A 16,933-nucleotide genomic window follows, 5' to 3' on the forward strand; every position below is an offset into this window, starting at 1 on the left:
CGAGACGTCTTAGCTTTCCAGTCCTGGATCAAGGTCCAGGACTTAATTTCTGTTCCTACTGTGAATTAGATTATTACCCTCATGCTTTCCTTTTCACATATTTGCTTTTAATGACTTCTCACTTAGATTGAACCTTCCTGGCTCCTCTACCCCCTTATTACTTACATGAGTTCAACGATGCATTAAAAAAGTATTTTTTTCTATTATAGTTAGTATCCAGTTTAAATGTAACAGATGTCCTCTCAAAGTATGAGGTCCTTCAGAAGTGACATGTACATTTTTTGTTTTTTAAGAATAATGTACGTTATTTAAAATTAGGGCTTAAAATCAGCACAATGTCATTATTACATTTCCTTCCCCAACACATATAAACCCATGTCTAACAATAACTCCTTTAAAACTATCAAAGTATATTTTTAATGGTTTGTTTGGATCAGTATCCAAATAAAAGTTTAAATCCTTACTATGGTTAATTGATATGAGTTTGAAGTCTCCTTTTTGATCTATAATATTTTAATCTTACCATCTCTTTTTCTGTGCATTTTTATTAAAAATACTAAATGCATAGTCTGTATTTTTGTATCTTATGGTGTCATTTAATAATGTTTATCTGTCTTGTATTTCCTGTAAATTCAGAGTCGAATCTGGAGTTTTTATCAGATTTAGATTATTTTGGGCAGAGGGAACGAGAGTGCTTTTCTCATCCTTCAGGAAGCATATAGTGTCTGTCTTTTTTCTGTTCTGTTGACAACCATTGAGGAACATTGCCTAAATCTATTATTCACTGGAATTTATAAAATGGTGATATTATAATTCTACCATTCCTTCTTTATTATCTGAATACTATTTTAAAGAGAAAATTTCCCTCATTTGTTAATTGGTTAGGTTACACCCATGGTTAAATTTGTTTAGGTAAAGGCAAAATGAGTGCTTGATTCTCTCCATTTATCAGTTTTCAGAACAGTGAGGTCGTCCTTTAGTATTTCCAGTAATGACCAGTTAGTTTTTATTTTATTTTTTTCATTTTCCGAGTTCTGGATTAAATCATATGTATGTTTCAGTTAATTGTAGTTATTATTCTTACTGATACTCTAATTGTACTATCCCTGACCAATTGGAGCCCCTTCAAGCTGGCTCCTGGGCATTTTTGAAAGATCTAGGAATTTTTTTTAAAAGATATATTTTGCATATAATTGATATTTGTGTTGATATTTCCAAATCAAATTCAAGACTGTAGGGTTTTATTAAACCTCTTCTATCATACATACACCTATATCTTCTTTGTCCCAGTTTTCTCTGATCCCAAGAATGATAGAATTAGAATATCACATTATTACTAATTTTCTTCATTCCAGATATACAAACTGCAATCTCAGAATAAGAATCTCACCGCAATAACCAGTAATGGGATTACTGAAAACAGTTTAGAGTTTCCTTTGTACTTCTCTTGACTTTAGGGTTGAATGGGGATATATAGTCAAATTATTGTGTTGAAAAGGTACATGGGATAGTGTTAACTCTGCCACCAACTGGATATACATGAAAATTCATTAATTTTTTAATACATTTTTTATTTTTAGGGATTGCTTTTCTTTTAAAGCTTAATTTTGTCATTCACGTGTTATTCGTTTTCATATGGTTCTCAAGTTATAGTTTCCTTGTGCTCTCTACCTTGTTCCCTCCCTCTTCCTGTATATTTATATGTAAAATAGTTCTCTGTGATTTTTTTAAAGTATATTTTTGGTATTTTGGACAGTTTTTATTTTTGTTACAGTGGTTAGCTTTATTTGCTACCCTTTTAGTTATTATCTATTGATTCCCTATTATGTGCATTATTGAAATTTGTTGTGACCTCTTCTTCCCTTCCTCCTCAGCATCTGATGTGAAGTATCTTTTATTTCAAATTTTTTAAAAATTGACTTTTATTTTTAAATAATTGTAGATTCACATGCAATTGTAAAATATAATTCAGAGAGATACTATGTATCCTTTACTCAGTTTCCACCAATGGTAATATCTCCAACCACTATAATAAAATATTGATATTTATACAGTCAAGATATAAAACATTCCCATCAGGACGAGGATCTCTTATGCTGCCATTTTGTAGCCATGCTCACTTCCTCCCACTCCTACCCCTCCTCAACCCCTGGCAACCACTAATATCTTTTCTGTTTCTTTATTATTTCATAAATGTTATATAAATGGAATAATATGGTATGTAACCTTTTGGGATTGGCTTTTTTCTCATTGTAATTCTTTGGAAATTGATTCAAGTTGTTGCTTGTATCAACAGTTCATTCTTTTTTATTGTCAGATAATATTCCATGGTATGGATGTTCAGGCTGTGAAGGATATCTGGGTTGTTTCCAGATTTGGGCTATTAGGAATAAAACAGCTATAAACATTTGTATACAGGTTCCTGTGAACAAGTTTTCATTTCTCTGGAATAAGTGTCCAGAATTATACTTGCTGAGTCCTGTGATATTGCATGTTTAGTTTTTTAAAAAATTGTTTTCCAGATGGCCATACCATTTTACAATCCCACCAGCAATGCGTGAATTTCTCCACATCATCACCAGCATTTGGTGTTGTCACAGTTATTTGTTTTAGCTATTCTGATAGATGTGTAGTAATATCTCATTATGGTTTTAATTTGCATTTTCCTAATGGCCAAAAATATTGAACATCTTTTATAGTGCATATTTGCCATCTATAAATCCTCAATAAAAAGTCTCTTCATTTCTTTTGCCCATTTTCTAATTGAATTGATTGTTTCATGACTGAGCTTTGAGCTTTCTTTATGTATTCTAGATAGTAGTAGTCTTTCACTGAATATGTGGTTTACACATATTTTTTCCATTTCTAGCTTGTCTTTTCATCCTCTTCACATGGGGGCTTTCTCAGCAAAATTTTTTAATTTTAATGAGGTCTAGTTTATGAGTTATTCTTTTTATGGATCATACTTTTAGGGTCAAGTCTAAGAACTCTTTGCCTAGTTGCAGACCCCAAAGATATTTTCCTTTTTTCCCTAAAAGTTATATTGTTTTACGCTTAAGTGTGATCCATTTTGTCTTAATTTTTATATAAGGTATGAGACTTAAGTTGAGGTTCACAATTTATCTCTCAATATCTACCTCTTCCAGGACCACTTGTTGAAAGGTTTATCTTTCCTGTACTGAATTGCTTTCATAGATTTTCAAAAACCAGTTGAGCATATTCGTGTTGGTCTATTTGGGTTCTCTGTCCCATTGATCATTGTATATATTTCTCCACCAATATCACACAGTGTTTATTGCTGTAGCTATATAATCTTGAAATTAGACAGAGTCCTCGTATTCTTCTTTTAAAAAAATTATTTTGGCTGTTCTAATTTGCCTTTTTACATAAATTTTAGAATAATTTGTTCTTCTGTATCTACAAAAAATATCGCTGGGATTTTGGGTTAAGTGTATATGTCATTATAGAGAGAATTGACATCTTTACCAAGTTGAGTCAACCAGTTCATGAACACAGTATGTCTCTCCATTGTTTTTAGATCTTTGAATTCCTTCATCAGAGTTGTATAGTTTTAACATATGTGTCCTGTACATATATGTGTAGGTTTATACCTGTTTATTTATTCTTTCAAGAGATTATAAATGATGTTGTATTTTTAATTTTGGCACCCAAGTGTTCATTGCTAGTATATAGACATACGACTGATTTTTCTATTTTTATCTTGTATCTTGTGACCTTGTTGAACTCGCTTATTGGATCTACCTTATAAATCACTAGATTTTTTTTTTTTTGACCTGATATTAAGTGGCATTTTTCTTCCCTTTTTGGAAATCCACAGGTTCTGCTGATGTGTCTCGATATTGATTTTTCTAGATTGATATTTCCCAAGTACTTGGTGTAGTCTTTCAGTATTTCATTTTAAGACATAGTTTCAGGATTTTTTTCTTGGGTTATAGATTTTAATACTTATATTTTAATATTACTCAGTTTCATTGCTTTGATTTTCTTCTTTTGGGACTCCTCATTATATGAATTTAGGATCTTCCCTTTATCGTCACTTTCATTCTAATTTTCACCTTCATTTTTTTTTTTAAGTTAAATTTATTGCGGTAACTGGTTAATAATGTTACATAAGTTTCAGGCATACAGTTCTGTAATGCATCGTTCGTATGTGTGCTCACCACCAGAAGTCCGGTCTCCTTCCGTCACCATGTGTTTCACCCACTTTACCCTCTTCGTCCCCCACTCCCTTCCTCTCTTATAACCACTATGCTGTTGTCTTTGCGAGTTTGTTGGTTTTGTGTATTCTTTTGTTACTTCTGTTTTATACCCCACATGAATGAATCATATGGTTCTGTTGCTCTTCCATCTGACTTATTTCGCTTAGCATGATACTCTCAAAATCCATCCATGTTGTCGCAAATGTCACTATCACATCCTTTTTATGGCTGAATAGTATTCCATTGTAGATATGTACCACTTCTTTATCAAATCATTCATCAAATGACATTTACGTTGTTTCCATGTCTCGGCTATTGTGAATAATGCTTCAGTGAACATAGGGGTACATATATCTTTATGAATAAATGTTTTTAAAATTTTGAGATAGATACCCAGAAGAGGGATTGCTGGGTCATAGGGTAGCTCTATCTTAATTTTTTGAGTAACTGCCATACTGTTTTGCATAGTGGTTTTACCATTTTATATTCCCATCAGCAGTGTACAGTGTTCCTTTTTCTATACATCCTCTCCCATGCTTGTTATTTCTTCTTATTGATAATAGACACACTCTGACAGGTGTGAGGTGGTATCTCATTGTGGTTTTGATTTGCATTTTCCTTATAGCTAGTGAAGTTGAGTATCTTTTCATATGTCTGTTGGCCATTTGTATGTCTTGGGAGAAGTGTCTGTTCAGGTCCTCTGCCCATTTTTTATTTATTTATTTTTTAATTGCTGAGTTGTATGAATTCTTTATATATTTTGGAAATTAGGCCCATATTGGAGGGGCCAAATATATTCCCCCATTCAGTTGGTTGCCTCTTTGCCTTGTTGATGGTTTCTTTTGCTGTGCGGAAGCTTGTTAGTTTGATATAGTCCCATTCATTTCTTTTTGCCTTTACTTCCCTCGCTTTTGAGGTCAAAATCATAAAATTCTCTCTAAATCCAGGGTCCACGAGTTTAGTGCCTATATTTTCTTCTATGCAATTTATTGTTTCAGGTCTTAAATTCAGATCTTTGATCCATGCTGAGTTTTTTTTGGTATATGGTGATAACAGTCTAGTTTCATTCTTTCGCATGTGGCTTTCCAGTTTTCCCAGCACCATTTATTGAAGAGGCTTTCCTTTCTCCATTGTATGTTTTTGGCTCCTTTGTCAAAAATTATTTGCCCATATATATGGAGGTTTATTCCTCGACCTTCAATTCTATTCCATTGATCTATGTGTCTGTTTTTCTGCCGGTATCATGCTGTTTTGATTATTGTCGCTTTGTGATATAATTTGAAGTCAGGCAGACTGATACCTCTGGCCTCGTTCTTTTTCTCAGTATTGCTTTGGCTATTCAGCTTTTGTGCTTCCATACAAATCTGATGATTTTTTTTTTTTTTGCTCTATTTCTTTAAAAAATGCTATTGGGATTTTGATATTAAGTCTGTATAATGTTTTGGATAATAAAGTCATTTTAGCTATGTTGGTTCTTCTGATCCATGTACATGGAATATCTTTACCTTTCTTTGTATCTTCTTCAATTTCTTTTAATAATGTATAGTTTTCAGTGTGTAGAGTTCTGCATATGCTTCATTAGATTTATTTCTAGTTATTTTTTGTTAGAATTGCAGAAGGATTTTTTTTTCATTTTTCTGAAAATTCATTGTTAGAGTATAGGAATACTATGGATTTTTGAACATCTATTTTGTATCTTGAAAACTTCCCTGTATTTATTTATTATTTCTAATATTTTTTAGTGGAGTCTTTAGGGTTTTCTAAATGTAGAATCATGTCATCTGCAAAAAGTGACCATTTTCCTTTTTTCATTCCCTGTTTGGATGCTTTCTATTTCTTTCTCTTGTCTGATTTCTGTCACTAGGACTTCCAACACTGTTGAATAATAGTGGTGATAGTGGACAGCCTTGTCTCATTCCTGATCTTGAAGGGAAAGTTTTTAGTTTTCACCAATAAATATAATGTTAGCTGAGGGTTTGTCATATATGGCTTTTATTCTGTTGAGGTATTTTCCTTCTATACCCATTTTATTTAAGTGTTTTATGGACACTGTATCTTGTCAAATGCTTTTCTGCATCAATTGATATGATCATATAATTTTTATTCTTTATTTTGTTTATGCGGTGTATCTCATTAATCGATTTGCATATGTTAAACCATCCTTGTGCCCCCATGATGAAGCCCACTCTATAATGGTGTATAATCTTTTTAATGTATTGTTGTATTCAGTTTGCTAGTATTTTTGTTTAGGACTTTTGCATCCGTATTCATAAGAGATAATGGTCTATAGTTTTCTTTGTTGTTATCTTTACCAGGTTTTGATCTCAGAGTAATGTTGAGAAGTATTGCCTCTTCAACTTTTCTGGAAAAGTTTGAGAAGAACAAGTGTTAAATCTTTTTTAAATGTTTGGTGGAATTCACTAATGACGCCATCTGGTCCAGGGCTTTTATTTTGGGGGAGGGTTTTGATGATTGTTTCAATTTTTATACTGTTGATTGGTCTATTTAGATTTTCCATGATTTAGTCTAGGAAGTTGTGTATTTCTAAGAATTTGTCCATTTCTTCTAGGTTATTGAATTTGATGGGATGTAATATTTCTTGAATGATCCTTTGTATTTCTGTTATATCTATTGTAACCCTTCTTTCATTTCTGATTGTTTATCTGTGTCCTTTCTCTTTTTACTTGAGTGAGTGTAGCCAGGGGTTTATCAATTTTATTAATCTCAAAGAATCAGCTCTCTTTGTTGTATTAATTTTTCTGTTGTGTTTTTGTTCTCAATTTCATTTAATTCTACTCATATTTTTATTATTTCTTCCCTTCTGATTTGGGGCTCCATTTGTTCCTCTTTTTCTAGTTTTTTTTTAGATGTAATGTTAGGTTATTTGGGATTGTTCTTGTTTCTTGAAATAAGCTTGTAATGATATGAACTTTCCTCTTACAACTGCTTTTGCTGTGTCCCAAAAGTTTTGATATATTGTGCTTACATCCTCTTTTGTTTCTATGCATCTCTTGATCTCTCTTTTATTTCTTTTATGACCCATTTGTATTTTTAGCAGCATGTTGTTTAATCTCCATAATATTTAGTATTTGTGATTCTTCCCACTTTTTATGGTTGATCTCCAGTTTCAAAGCATTATGGTCAGAGAATATGCTTGGAATGATAATACAATTTTGATTATTGTAGATTTTTAGTATAATTCGAAGTCAGGGAGTGTGATACCTCTGGCTGTGTTCTTTTTTTCTCTGGACTGCTTTGGCTATTTGGGCTTTGGTGGTTCCATATAAATCTGATGTTTTTTGGTTCTGTTTTTTGTTGTTGTTGCTGTTGTTGTTGTTGTTTTTAAATAGCCATTGGGATTTTGATGGGGATCGCATTAAATCTGTCTATTGCTTTAGGTAACATTGACGTTTTAACTATGTTGATTCTTTCAGTTCATGAACATGGACTGTCTTTCAATTTCTTTCAGCATTGTCATGTACTTTTCAATGTCTAGGTCCTTCACTTAATTTGTCAAGTTTTGTCAAGTTTATTCCTAGGTATTTTATCCTTTTTGTTGAAATTGCAGGTGGGATTGTTTTCTTCATTACTTTGTTTGCAATTTCATTGTTACTATATAGGAACATAATGATTTTTGTCATTGATTTTGTATCCTGTAACTTTAGTGTATTTGCTCATTGTTTCTAATAGATTTTGGTAGAATCTTTCAAGTTTTCTATACATAGAATCATGTCATCTGCAACAAGTGACAATTTTACTTCTTCATTCCATTTGGATGTCTTTTTTTTCTTTTTCTTGCCTGAGTACTCTGGCTATGACTTCCAGTACTACATTGGATAATGGTGTGAGATTGAGCAACCTTGTCTTGTTTCTGATCTTAGAGGAAAAGCTTTCAGCCCTCCACCTCTGAGTATGTTAGCTGAGAGTTCGTCATATATGGATTTTGTTATATTGAAGTATTTTCCTTTGATATCCATTTAATTAAGTGTTTTAATCATAAATAGATCTTATTAAATGCTTCTTCTGAATCTATTTATATGATCATATGGTTTTTGTCTTTTATTTTGTTAATGTGTATCACATCAGTTGATTTGCATATGTTGAACCATCCTTGAGTCCCTGGAAGGATCTTCATTTGATTGTGATATTTTATCTTTTTAATGTATTGTTGTATTTGATTTGCTAGTATTTTGTTTAGGATTTATGCATCTGCGTTCATCAGAGTTATTGGCCTGTAATTTTGTGTGCATGTGTGTGCGTGTATTGTCCTTGCCTTGCCAGGTTTTGGTATCAGAATAATGTTTGCTTCTTAAAGTGAATTGGGAAAAATTTCCTCTTAAATTTTTCGGAAGAGTTTGAGGGTAAGTATTAAATCTTCTTTGAATGTGTAATAGGATTCTCTAGTGAAGCCATTTGGTCCTAGACTTTTGTCTTTGGGAGGAGGTTTTTCATAACTGTTTGTTTCCTTACTGTTGATTGCACTGTTTAGCTTTTCCAGTTCTTTACAGTTCAGTCTAGGAAGATTATATATTTCTATGAGTTTGTTCATTTCTTCTAGGTTATTGAATTTTGAAGCATACAGCCTTTCATAGTATTCTTGTATAATTGTATGTCTATGGTGTCCCTTGTAACATCTCTCATTTCCGATTTTATTTATTTGAGTTTTTTCTGTTTTTTCCTTGGTGAGTCTAGCCAGAGATCTATCAACTTTATTTATATTTTCAAAGAACCAGCTCTTTGTTTCATTAATTTTTACATTTTCCTGCTTTTGTGTGTCTGTCTGTTATTCATATTACTTACTGTTTTGTTTCAGGTTTAAGAACTCCTTTCTCCATTTCTTGTTATGCAGGTCTTGTGGTAAATTCTCTAGCTTTCATTTGTCAGAGAAAAACTTATTTCTCCTTCATATCTAAAGGATAGCTTTGATGAGTATATTTTTCTTGGTTGATGATTTCTCTATTTCAATATTTTAAAAATTTGATTCCAGTGTCTCCTAACTCAGGATTTCTGCTGGAAAAAAAAATCAATGATGTTCTAATGTGGCTTCTTTTATAGGTTTCAGCCTTTTCCCTGGCTGTCATAAGAATTCCTTCTATGTTATTAACTTTTGATAGCTTTAATAGAATGTACCTTGAAGGTCTTTTTGTATTGAGGTAATTAGGTATTCTGTTAGCTTCTTAGATTCGAGGGTCCAACTCTTTCTATAGGTTTGGGAGATTCTTAAGTATTATTTTTTAAATAGGCTCTCTATTCCATCTGTTTCTCCTTGGGGTTTTGCAACTGTTTGGATGGTTGTACTGATACTGGGAATACTTGTGGAAGAGTGGGTGGTATTTAGTGAGGGGATGGGGGTCTGAGAGTGACCAGGTTTGATATTCGTAAGCATGCTGAGTTTGAGGCCTTGTGACAGTCTGTTCTTTACCAACACACACACACACACACACACACACACACACACACACACTCACTCACTCATACACACACATACACATACACATGCATGTACACACACACATTTTAATCTTTCAGGAAGCTTTTTTCTGACCATCTGATCATGACTACTTCCAATATTTTTACTTTTTTACTTTCCTCTCTTAACATTTAACACATTTGTATTACTGCTTATGATTATTGTCTTTTCTACTAGACTAGCTGTTTATAAACGTGTTCTTAAAAGTACAGATAGAAATATTCTAGGCTGTGAGAACTAAGTGACAAAAATAAGGATATTAAGTAGGTACTTGCTATCATTTATCATGTAGTCATATGAAATGCAAAAACAATTCCTGCCAGGTCCTCCAAAAGCTACCCGCCAGATTTGGCCCACAGGCTGCAGTTTACTGACCAGTCTTAGTTGCAGGCACATTGCCTGATGTGTTTCAGATAAATTTAATAAATTTTTGTTGAGTAAATGAATATTGTACTTACAAATTTGGAGCTCAGATGAGAGGGCTGAACTAAAGATAGGCATTTGGGAATGGTCATCAAACAGTAATTGAAGACATGACAGTAGATGAGGTCACTTGAGAAGAATGTAAGTGAGGAGAATGCCTAAGGTGGAGCCTTTTGCTTTGTGTCAAACAGGGAGCAGAGTTAAGTCATGACCAGCTCAAAGGTATTTGTATCATACATAGCAGTCAGTACCTGGTGCTAACTGACCTAAGCCATTTGGCCATTTATACTCTAGTTCTTTTGGAAGAATAGAGGACCTTTAACTATTAAAGATAGATGAGGGGAATAGAAGTTTTTTCCTTAGAATTTTTACTACCAGTGAATTATAATAAAACAAGTCAAAGATACAGTGTTGTTGCTTATGCAAACATGTATTAGCAAGCAGTCACAAAAAGTTGAATAGCTCATTCTATGAGTTTAGTCCTTTAAAATTCTAGTCTACCCCCTTGTGATAAAACTTCAACAGTAAGCGGACACCACAGAGATGTGAGCAGGATTAGGCAATGGACTCCTCCAAGAAGGGGTAGGACACATGATTAAAGGGAGACCTAGACTCAAACACTTCTCTGAAGATACATAGTGCAGCTTGCTGGACTCTTAAACTGCAAACATATAAGAATCAAGGAACCTGGAAAATGATCCTAGTCAATCCATATGTCTAGAACAATTTCATTTCACGGGGAAAAAAAATTCAATAGCTCTTATACTAATTAAACCAGTGTCTAAATTCAGATGTTGACATTCAAAGCACTTACTAACTTGGAAGTAACTTCTGATGTGGGTGCTTCAAATGCTAACTAACCCTCTCTGAAGTGTGGATTTCTAATTTAGGGTACTTTAGAAGTTAACTTACCACCTCATGTATGCTGAAGTGTTTTAATTACAGTGAATTGTATTGTAGCAGTAATTTGATCATATTTGGAGGGGATATGCTGCCTGGATCTTTTTATTACGCACCATCTTGTAACGATTCATAAATAATTAAGTGTAGTAGTTATTGCAATGAAAATTTTTTTCTTCTCAGTGCCAGTAACAATTGGATTAGATATTCATATAGCAGGTTTTAACAATGGTGCAGTTCATAAAGACAACTTACAGAGTTATCAAGTAATGTTTGACTAATATTTGTATTTGAAGATTGCTCAACATTTATTACCATTTTATATGATGAATTTTTACAGAAAACATTATTAATAGTATTGAGGTCAAGATACAGAAGCATATTAAATATAGAATTAGACTCAAGGCTCTCTTTCCACTGTTGAAACCTATTGGTGATAATAGTTTTATCAGTGCATCATTCCATCACATTAAATGAATGCTACTAATTTGAATTTTGTTTGGCAGTATTATTTACATTTAATATATATCTATATTTAAGCAAAGGTTATATATAAATATTTCTACATATTTAACAAACTTTATAATTTGGTTTCCATGGGATTTTTTTCCCTAAAAAGGGATCAGTGTTATCACTACAGTTTAAGAAAACTTGACAGAGATACTGTAACAAAAGAATTGTTTAATAAAACAGTATACTGAATCTAGCAGTATATTAAAATAATAACATACCATAACCATGTAACTGTTATATAGCCTTTATTCCAAAAAATGTAAGAATTTTACCCTACTTACATATGTTATAAAATAATCCATCATATCAATACATCAAGGTGAGAGGGGTCATCCAATCATTTCAGTAATTCCTGATAAGGATTTACTTCTTTACCTTTTGATACAAAATATCTTCCCAAACTTATTTTTATTTTCATGTGGCTTTAAGGTCATGACAGTTGTTTACTTTTTAAAAACATGAATCATTTGAGATAGAATTCATTGGTTGCAAACGTCAAAAACCAGTTTGCTGACTTAAAGCCATAATTAATTGGAAAAATAGGTAGTTCATAGAATTGAAGAGGGACACCATAGAACTGGAAATAGAGCAGTTCAGGATATAGGCATTATTCACTAACTGGTCTTGCACAGGGTATCCTTCCTTCCTTCTTTCCTTCCTTCCTTCCTTCCTTCCTTCCTTCCTTCCTTCCGTCCGTCCGTCCTTCCTTCCATCTGTCCGTCCATCCATCCTACTTTGCTCAAGGTTCAGAGTTATGGAGAAGAGAATTCTGTTTTCATAGTTTGAGTCTCATGCCCTGCTTAAACTAGGAGAGAGACATACTTTAATATGCCTTTCGATCAAGACTGTACACAAGAGAGAGTATACAGTTCCTCCAAAGAAACTCAGGTGCAGTTAGGAAAGGAGAATGGATCCTAGGAAGCCACCTCTGCTCCCCACAAAATTAACCAACAGCTATCCAGTAAAATAGAAGTTTTGACTTCTCAACTTCCTGTAGTTTATTATTTAAAGTCTAAAATTCATCAATCCTTACAGATTACTTGAACAAATTACTTGAAAAAAAATTTTAATCTTAAATTTGTACACTAGTAGGATCAATATTTAAATACTTATTTAATTTTTAATTTTTATTTTTTAGACAATGCGAAGACACAGAAATGAAGTGACAGTTGAACTGCGAAAGGTAAGGGTGATTTGCATTTAATGACAATTAGGAGATGTTTCTGATTTTAAAATTCTATGTACTTTGAATAATGAAAATACTATAGCAAATTAGTGGTCATCCCAAAAACCACACAGCATAAAAATATATCATTAAGTAGTTTATAATAGCATATAACCATATTAGCTTCCACTTTTTGATGTCCTAGGTACTATATGAAGTACTTTACCATTATCGTTGAAATTCTCAAAACATCTGGTGAAGTTAGATACTCTTTTGTTTTTTTCTTAAGATCCTCTTTCTGTGGGCTGTGTGCTGGACCAGATTCCTCCACCTTCTTCATGTAAAAGTTTTACATACTTGCTAAAGATACTTTAGAAAAATAAATGAAAGTAGAATAACCATGCCAATACCTTATCAATTAAATGCAACTACTGTTAAAATATATCATATTTTCTTCCCTTATTTTTGGAAGACTTTAGAGTTATCCTCATCAGATTGTGTTTTCATGAAAGCACATTTTATTTGAAGCAAATGTTTTAACCGCCAATCAATGAAATATACATACTTAATTCTCTCTATATACATGTACATTTAAAATGGAATTGAAGTTTATTTCTAAATTTTTTTTGTCTTAGATTAGATAGTGTTTTTTTTTTTTTGTATAATTTACTCCTAAAACTTCTGTATTAAATTATCATCTTGAAACTTTTCAGTTTCAGAAGGAAGGTCTTGATTTTGAGAATACACTCTCTCAGTGAGTCACTACAATTAAGTATACCTGTGCATTTAATACTTAATAAGTATTTAATATCCACTTTGTTATGTATTTTTGCCTGGTATTGATGTTGTGCTCATTGATATTGTGTATAGTTCCTGAAATCCATCTCCTGCATTCATTTTCTATCGTTTTTAATCAAATTTTTAAAAATATTTGCTAATTTCAGTGTTCTTTCAACTTCTTAACCTTTTCACAGACACTTACATATTAACAATAGTGAATTGGCAATTATATTTCAACTTTTTCATATCCTTCAGTCATTTGGACTAGAGAAGTGAACTAAGCCTTAGCCTAATAAAGTAAGGTGAGCTCCTTGTCAATCTTGACATGTTGTACTCAGCTTCTTCTTTTCCTTTTTATTAACATATAAAATACATACAAAAAAAGGTCAACACATCTTAAGTATACAGCTCGATGAATTTTCACATAGTTAACATATCTGTGTAACTAGCTCCTGATTCTAAAAGACCATTACCTGTATCCCAATGCCCCTTTCCAGTTACTACTTTCCCCAAAGGTAACCATTATCTTTATTTCTAACTCAATAAGTTATTTTGCATATTTTGAACTTTATATAAGAATGGTATGTGCCCTTTTGTGTCTGGCTTTTTATTCATCATATGAAGATCATTCTGTTTAATAGAGGCAATAAGAATAACATTGGAATTAAGTATTTATTGTCGTCTGTTAACATTACACCAGCTGTCTCCAGATGTGGGCTTTTACTTTTTCTTAACTTTTCATGTTTGTAATACAACTATAAAACTTTATATTGGACTGGTATTATACAGAACTTTCCCCTTGTTTTAAGTTTTGTAGCCCTTATAATATGCTTACAAACTAAAGCTATTCACTTATATTTGGTTATTTGTTCCTCCTTGTATAGTTGTGTTGTTCTAGATTTGTAGAATTAAAAATTCTTGCTTTTCAGAGCATATCTTTTTTAATACCCACCTGGTTACCTTAGAGGCATCTTAACTCTTTTATTGTCTTCTGGATAACATTGTTTCCTTTCCAGTTACCATAGTTAGTTCCAAAACATCCTTGTTGGTGGGCCAAAAAAGAAATTAACTAAAATCTCAAGCAGTTCTTTATTTCATATTTCATATATCCCTAAGTAAGCAGCAGAAAGTGAACCTTTCCTGAAACAAAGCCGAAACTCCAGACAGAGAGAGCTTAATTGGTTTTGATATGATTCTGTAGAGGTGTGGAGAGCCCTTCAAGAGAGGATTCCTCCACTCTTTATCATCAGTGTCTGATTCCAGCGTTGCTATTTTTATATATCCAGTGAGGAGAAAATCACAGCGTTATTACTGACATTGAGATTCTTGAAAATAGAAGAAAAGAGAGCTAGTGTCCAGTGTTTCATAGATGAGTTTACCCATTTCTATTAGATTGTGAGCTTCCGAAGTGAAGGTAATAACAACCACACACACTTCCCATCTCCTGCCCCCAATACTCCCAAGTTTCCCAGCCCATCCCAAAATACCTAGTCAGATTCTGGACATGTCATTGGTACTCATTAAATGCTAATATTCAGGAATTGAAATGAATTATGATATCTTAAAATTTTGCTTATATTTAAATCCTTTATTGAAGTCTTAAGAAAAATACCTTAGATATAGAGCAGTGCTATTCAAAAGTGCTGATCTGTAACATGTTAGGGGACTTGTGTCAAATTATTAAACAAGACATTGCTTCCTTTACCAAGAAAGTTTTTCTACTTAAATAAATAAATCATGGAACTAAGTAGTGTGTTTAGTTTCACAATTGATTTCTAGCATTGAGCTCCTTATCTTATGGCAGACCTATAACAAATAGTTTGAGAAATTTTAGCCAGTCTTAGGACCATACTTGAAATGTAAATGTTCAATGTCTCATCCAAAGCCTGTCACTGGCATTTTTAACTTTGGTATATTATATTAAATTTGATATAATTTTCTCTTAATGATTGATTGATAAGTCAGATATTCTAATAGGACTTTACTTTCATTAGACCTGGGATGGGGGAGGTTATGTTTTTACATAAAGAAAAACACCAAAATGTCCCACTTGACTGATCAGGTCTGGCACTTGATTTAGTTGTTTGACTTTTTAATAAAGTATCTCTTTTTTAACATAGCCTAAAATCTCCATGTTAATAAGCAAAAAAATAAAAATAAAAATAATGCGATTATATCCAAAGACATTTGACAAAATCTAACATTCATTCCTGGTAAAACTTTCAGGAAATTAGAAATAGTGGAAATTACCTCAACTTGTTAAAGACCGTCTGCAAAATAACCCACAGCTAACATCATACTTGATGGTGAAACACAGTGCTTTCCCCCTAAGATCTGGGAGCAAGACAAAAATGTCTGTTCTCACTGCTCTTATTTAACATAGTGCTGGAAGTTCTAGCCAGTGTTATCAGTCAAGAAAAGAAATCAAAGGCATGTAGTTTGGAAAGGAAGAAATAAAACTGTCCCTATTTGCAAATACCATGATTTTCTATGTAGAAAGTCCAAAAGAATCTACAAAGAAGCTCCTAGAACTAGTAAATGACTTCAGCAAGACCACAGAATACAAGATCAACACATAAAAAGTCAGTCACTTATGTATGCTAACGATGAACATGTATAAACCAAAATTAAAAGCACAATGCTGTTTATAGTCATGCCAAAGAAAATATTTTGGTACACATTTTAAAAACCTGTACAGGATCTGTATGCTGAATATTATAAAATGCTGATGAAAGAAATCAAGTAAGTCTTAAGTAAATGGAGAGACATATACCTTGGTCATGGATTGAAAGAGTCAACATAATAAAGATGCGTATTCTTAAATAGATATGTTGGTTTAATGCATTTTCTATCAAATACGCACCAAGGTTTTTAGAGACATAGACAAGCTTATTCTAAAATGTATATGAAAAGTCACAGGCTCAAGAAGAGCTAAAATAATTCTGACAAAGAATTAAATAGGAGCAGTTTTCCAACCCAATATTAAAGCTTACAGAAAAGCTACAGTAATGAATTCTGCATGGTATTAGAATAAGGTAGGCATGTAGATCTGTAGAATGGAAGATAGAATGCAGAAATAAACCCACACAAATACACCTAACTGATTTTTGGCAAAGGTGCAAAACTAATTCAGTAGAGGAAGGATACTTTTCAACAAATAGTACTAGAACAATTGACATCCATAAACAAAAAAAGAAAGAAAAAGACCAACCTAAATCTCACACCTTATTTTAAAACACACGCACAAAATGGATCCTAGCCTTGAATGTAAAGCAGAAAACTATATAAAATGTTTAGGGGGGAAAAAATGAAGGAAAATCTTCAGGACCTAGAGCCAGGCATAGTTCTTAGACTTGACCATAAAAGCATAATCCAAAAAAGGAAAATTGGATATTAACAAATTAAAATTTTTGCTTTGAAAGCCCATGTGAAGAGGATGAAAAGACAGACTAGAGACTGGAA

The 16,933-nt window shown here is 32.6% G+C and overlaps 1 protein-coding gene across 1 annotated transcript in view; it reads left to right on the forward strand.

Moving 5' to 3' along the window:
- KPNA3 (karyopherin subunit alpha 3) overlaps positions 1-16,933 on the forward strand; it is an 85,562-nt gene that overhangs the window by 35,776 nt on the left and 32,853 nt on the right. The window contains exon 2 of the mRNA XM_036228554.1: positions 12,665-12,709. Within this exon, the coding sequence (XP_036084447.1) occupies positions 12,665-12,709 (45 nt within the window). The remainder of the gene's footprint in view (positions 1-12,664; positions 12,710-16,933) is intronic.

This window comes from Rousettus aegyptiacus, unplaced genomic scaffold (genome assembly GCF_014176215.1).
Source record: "Rousettus aegyptiacus isolate mRouAeg1 unplaced genomic scaffold, mRouAeg1.p scaffold_m13_p_11, whole genome shotgun sequence".
In the NCBI taxonomy this organism is placed as follows: Eukaryota; Metazoa; Chordata; class Mammalia; order Chiroptera; family Pteropodidae; genus Rousettus; species Rousettus aegyptiacus.